We start from the raw sequence: 6,055 nt of genomic DNA on the forward strand, positions 1-6,055 counted from the left end.
AGGAGCTGCGGGGCTGCGGCAGCGCCAGCCTGGTGGCATTTCATCGCCAGTGCTCCAGGGGAGGGCAGCGAGGAGGTTGGAGGACTCGAGCAGCTCTTATGAGCACAGGCTGAGGGAGTTGGGCCTGTTCAGCGTCAGGAGAGGCGATTGAGAGGGGATCTCATTATATAAATACATATAATTAGATAGTTAAAATAGCGTACGGATATTATTACTTCTCCTGTCAAGAGGCAGGAGCCAGGCTCTTCTCGGTGATGCCAAGCCGTAGGACAAACGGGCAGACACCCATGCGCAGCAAGTTCCACCTGAGCACGGGGTTGAACTTTGCTGTGCAGTGACCGAGCCCTGGATGGGCTGTGCAGAGAGGGTGTGGAGTGTCCTTCAGTGGAGATGCTCGGGAACCGTCTGGATGCAGTCCTGTGCCAGGTGCTCCGGGCCCATCCTGCTGGACCAGGCTGGACCAGGTGGTCCCTTCCAGCCGGACCCTGTGCATACTCAGTTTTCCCAGGCTGCAGCCCGGCTGTAGGCGCTCAGCGCTCTGCTGCCATGCTGGGAGAGGGGAGCAGCGAGGAGAAAGCTGTCTCTGTAGGGCTGAAGCTCATTCTGGTTTGCCTCCCAACAGGCCAAGCGCACCAAGAAGGTCGGGATCGTGGGTAAATATGGGACCCGTTACGGTGCATCCCTTAGGAAAATGGTGAAGAAGATTGAAATCAGCCAGCATGCCAAGTATACCTGCTCCTTCTGCGGCAAGGTGAGAGATCTCCTTCCCCCCCAAAAAAAATCTTTAAAAATCACATTCTTGTTGATGCTAGAAAGGTGATTTGATGCTTCAGTAATTTTTGTACTGAAGAGAAAGGTGCCTAGTTCCAAGATAGGGATTAGTGTGTAGTGAGCTTTGGGCTGCTGTCAGAATCCTTGAAAAAGAGAGTAGACATTTCACATGAATGTTTACCAGTAGTTAAATGGAAAAAAAATTATTACATTTCATGATGCAAAAGAGTGAGCAATTTTGCCATGTTAAATGTTTGACATAATTAATAAAATAGACCTTACAGAATTAAAGCATCACAGTTGTTATATTGATAATTAAGGCTTAACTTGGACATTTTTTTGCCCTTCAGTAACTTTTTACAGCATACCTGGCAGAGGAACAGAGCTTGCTTTTCCCACTTTAAACTTCTGATGGCAGTTGCTTACTTTTGTGTGCTGTATAACTCTGGATGGGGAAGAATTTCTAATAGGAAGTAATCTTAACTATGTGTATACATAATTAAAATTTCCTGTAAAATCTAGTTTTTGACAGTTTGAAAGGTCCATCAGCTTATGCTTTGCACAGATATTTTTATTGCTATCTGTAGAGTAGGAATCTTTAAAACTGTCTGGAAATTTAAAAATATTTTCGTCATGGGGTTTTTACTTGCTTTGTTTTGTTGTTGGGTTTTTGTTTGTTTTTAACTTACTGCCTTTCATATATGAAGTGAGAATGTTCATAGTCTTGCCTGCAGAGCTGCCTAAATCAGGCATAGGTGTGGGCAAACCTATTGTCACCAGTTGTCACCTCTGCAGGGTGAGGGATGCCTGCCTGAGGGAGGGAGTTCTGTACCCACCACTCACTTTTCAGATGCTGTTGGAAGTGGGTCAGGGTTGAGCAAGCTGGGCTTGCCCAGGGAATCCTGGGAACAGTGGTGTTACATGAGCACCCAACCAATATCAGTTGTTATAACCAAGGTAGCTCCTTACTATTTTTCTCCTTCAGAATAAGCTGAAGTTTTGATGATGCCTTCAGAAATGGCCCAGTTTATATCTGCATGGAAAAGTGTTTCAGAAGTGTCTGCAGAATTTGAGTAAAAGGATTGTCTGTCTCTTTCTTGTCTAAACTTGGCTTATAGGAGTGCTGTGAAGGCCTTGCCTGAAGTTTCTTGTTTGGCTTTTTCAGCTGATGGAGAGTGACTTTATTTTTTTCCTTTTTTCTTCTGTTCCAGACCAAAATGAAGAGGAAGGCTGTGGGTATCTGGCACTGCGGGTCCTGCATGAAGACAGTTGCTGGTGGTGCCTGGACTTACAAGTAAGGAAATGAAGAAGCTCCAATCAGTATTTATTCTCACATAGCTGTGGCATACTGCAGCTTTTGACCTTTTTTGATCGACTAATCATTAAGTAGATCTGTCTTGAGATAGTAATGGGGGAAGTTGCCTGTTCTGTTAAAATTTTATTGTTATTCTTTGCAATAGGCAAAGCCAGATTTTTCCCAGAAAAGTTATTTTCATGTTTTCCTTCGGTTGTAAAAGCAAAAAAATTGAATGATAATAACCTTTATTGTGAGGGTGCAGTTGCTCCCGTTGGTTGCTCCTTCCCCCACAATTCTGTAGAAGACACTCCTGCCCCACGCGTGTGTAGCAGTCATGAGGGACCTGAGCCCACACGTTGGTGCTCATGGTCAGTGCATGACTGGGAGATTGGGGTTGGGATGCAGCTTCTGAAGTTCCATGTGCTTTGTGGAGCCAGGCCTACGCTTTTTTTGTGAGGAAAAATTAAAATCAAAGTGGAGTTAGACCCTTTTTGACAGCGGAGTCAGATGATAACAGTAGAAATGATAAGTGCTTTCTCAAAAATAAACAACACCAGCACAGTTGTTCTGCCACATGCAAATGACTCTGCTTCTCCCTCCAGTACCACCTCTGCAGTGACAGTCAAATCTGCCATCAGAAGACTGAAGGAACTGAAAGACCAGTAGAAGCTACTTCCTGCTCTCCTTGTGGAACATCCTTTTTTCTCCACTGTCAAGATTTGTCCTTTTATCAATAAAAGGGTGGTGATGGAGTGGAATAATTTTTGTCTTTTCTGCAAAAAGTCCTGTCTGTTATGTATGTTGAGTGCCAGGTGCCCACCAAAGCTGCCCCATCACTGCCTTCCTCTACTGAACAAGGGAGAGAAAACAGAATGAAAGGCCTGTGGGTTGAGATAAGGGCAGGGAGAGATGCCTCACCAGCTACTGTCACGGGCAAATCAAACCCAACCTGGGAAACTAGTTTAATTTATTACCAGTTGTATCAGAGTAGAATAATGGGAAATAAAACAAAATGTTAATTCCAATCACCCTCCCTTCTTCCCAGCTTCAAATTTACTCTTGATTTTCTTGCCCTCCCCAGCAGCTGCACAGGGGGATGAGGAATGGGGGCTGAGTCTGTCACATGCTGACTCCTCTGCTCCAGCATGGGTCCCTCATGGCATCCCAAGTCCTGCCAGCAAACCTGCTCCAGCATGGGCTCCTGGGCTCCTCTCTTCAGGGCACAGGTCCTGCCACAGGCCTGCTTCAGTGCAGTGTCGCAGCCTCTTTTGGACAGCCCTGCTTCAGCATGGAGCCCTCCATGGGCTGTAGGACTGGGATGGCAGATTAATTTTAGAATAATTTGGTTGCAGTGGAGAGGAGGTATGTAGCTGTTTTGGTTAGCTATAGAAAGAGCACCATAAAAGTGTAAAAAATAGATATATAAGCAAATAATGAGAAAAAGATATAGGAAAAGGAAAGAAAGTAAAATATGAAAACTACCACCAGCCATGGATCCAGTGACAAGACTTGATTGTGGGTGACTTCAGTGTCCCTTAGTCGAGGTGATGGTCACGCTCTTTGTCTGTGGGAGGTGGGGGAGCCCCTGAAACACAAAAGTTCATTGGGTTAGTATCTTCAGTATGGTGGGAATGCCAGGTTCCTCCCCTGAAGGAGGTGGGGTTTTCCACTGTCATATGTAACATTGTGGGTCGTGTGCAGTCCAGGCCTAAATGGATCTGGGGGTGCTTCGGGGGTTTGATGGTTTACGACCAAGCCATGACAGCTGCCTCATCATCCTCACTGAGCCAGGCATGAATGCTGTCATGCTTATGTGTGCATGTGAATGTCCCACTACCTTCCAGGGGAGGGGAGAAAGGGAGGAGGGGTTTTACATCTCAGCCAGTGGTGTAAGGGAGGACATTTGCATGATAAAGAGCATTTTCCGATCTCGCAGGATCTGCTTCTTAATGCCCTTCTCCCTCATCTGGCTCAAAACCAGTTTGTGGCTAAATAAAAGTTGGTTTAAAGTCCTGCACCTCACCAGCTGCTTTTGGAAAGGCTGATTGTTGCATCATTAACCCTTAAAATTTCAGTCTCTCAAAGGTGCCTGGAGAATCTCCTGTTTCTGCTGCAGTGGCCTGGGTACCTGCAGACCTGTTCCTCTCATACTCTCACTCCCCTCTCTGCCTGCAATTGCTGTTTGGGTTTTTTTCTCCTTTAATCTGTTACCCCAGACACCACCATCACTGCCAATGGGCTCCTCCTTGGAGTGATGGGTCTGTGCTCTAGTGGGCTGACATTGGTTTTGTCAGACACGGGGGAAGCTTCTGGCAGCTTCTTCCAGAGGCTGCCCCTGTAGCACTCCCGCTGCCAAACCTTGCCATGCAAACCCAGTGCACTGCTCTGTATTTATAGTTGTAACTATGGAGACACTAGTGGTGCTATCCAGTAGTTTGAGTGGCCCTGGTTACTGGTGAAGCCATTAAAAACCACTTTGCTTTCTAGTTAATTGCACATTTTGTTGCTTGAATGCACTGAGGTGAATCTGAGAAAAGCTTAAATAACTTGAAGAAGCTTGGCTCATCTTGGTATGTCCTTCACATCTGTGCCTCGAGGAATAGAGTAGAGCTCTGTGAGTGGAGGGATGGGCAGATGTAAGGAGAGGGAAGAGAGAACACATAAAACATCTCTGCCTTTTCCCATTTCCTCAAGGGACTGGGCCGTGTGCTGCAAGATGGAGAGAAAAAGAGCAATTTGACTGGAATGGTAAAAGCAACTCGTGCTCTGCTGCTGGCTAATCCTTCAGCACCAGCCACAGATAGCTGTGCACCACAGCCTGTGGAGTGTTCTGGTGTGTGCGGATCTCGGGGTTGGCCCACCTGAACACTTTGCTCCCTGGTCTATTGGCAGGCTCTCATGTCTGGATGTTTGAGTCGCCTAATCCACACTGAGTTGCAACAATAAATTTTCATGTTAAGCCAATCCTTTGGACATTCAGTCTTGGTGAAAAAGCTACTGTTTGAGTTAATAATTGCCTCCAAATAATCAATTTAAACTGTCAAGATGCTGGAACATCATCTATGGTCTGACTCGTGAGTTCCAATTTGGTTTTGTCAGGGCGTTTTTTGGTGACTGCATCTCGCATCCCTAAACAATACAGGTCAGAAAACAAAAGTCTTGTTAGTAACTTTGGTTATTAACAAAATTTAGAAACAAATTTTTCTGCTGGAGGAAAAATAGCAAGGAAGTAGCAGAGGGGTTTCTTATTCTTACTCCAAATTAAGCTTTACATGGATTTGGGGAGTGATAAGCCACAGCAATAATGATTCATTAATGAGCCTGACATCTTCAAAAGATTAATTCAAAGCTGGGCCTAAGTAGCAACTTTTTTCCAAGTTGCAAAAAGTCCGTGGCTCACAAGTTTGACTTCAGTCACCCTGAACTTGTTTTCCAAACTTTTCATTTTTCCTTTTAATGCACTGCTTCAAATTTCCCTTACTAAAGTAAATTCATGTATTCAGGTATCTGGTGTCATTCATATCAATCTGCATATCCTCATATCCCAACTGGCTTGGTGGTGTAACCACTTCCCTGGGAAGCCAGTTGCAGTGCCCAACCACTCTCTGGGTGAAGAACTTTTTTCCCTAATATCCAGCTTAAACCTCCCCTGACAACTTCCTTTGGGTCCTATTACTGATCACCAGAGAGATCAGCCCCTGCCCTGAGGGAATGTTGCTTCTGTCATGGGCAGGACAGTGTGGTTCTGCACATTGCTTTTTATTCTTGCTTCAGTGTGCTTGGGTCACACTTCCAGGTGGTGAGACATGACTCTGCACACCTCTGTGCTTTCTTCATTAATGCAGACTACAGGTTTCTGATGAAGCTTTCTCAACTGCTCTGAAGTATGAATGGCTATTCATTAACAGGTACAGAGGATATGTTTTGCTGTGTTGATATCCCAGGATGGCTGCACAGGTATTTTATCTGTGATGACTCCTATTCCTG

General features: G+C 45.4%; 1 protein-coding gene across 1 annotated transcript in view; it reads left to right on the forward strand.

Annotated features, from left to right (window-relative positions):
* The window catches only part of RPL37A (ribosomal protein L37a), a 3,618-nt gene extending 792 nt beyond the window's left edge, over positions 1 to 2,826 (forward strand). Inside the window, exons 2-4 of the mRNA XM_014306439.2 lie at positions 623 to 751; positions 1,983 to 2,065; positions 2,671 to 2,826. Of these exons, the coding sequence (XP_014161914.1) occupies positions 623 to 751; positions 1,983 to 2,065; positions 2,671 to 2,734 (276 nt within the window). The 3' untranslated portion in view covers positions 2,735 to 2,826. The remainder of the gene's footprint in view (positions 1 to 622; positions 752 to 1,982; positions 2,066 to 2,670) is intronic.
* The last annotated feature ends 3,229 nt before the right edge of the window (positions 2,827 to 6,055 follow it).

This window comes from Geospiza fortis, unplaced genomic scaffold, assembly GCF_000277835.1.
Source record: "Geospiza fortis unplaced genomic scaffold, GeoFor_1.0 scaffold112, whole genome shotgun sequence".
Taxonomy (NCBI): domain Eukaryota; kingdom Metazoa; phylum Chordata; class Aves; order Passeriformes; family Thraupidae; genus Geospiza; species Geospiza fortis.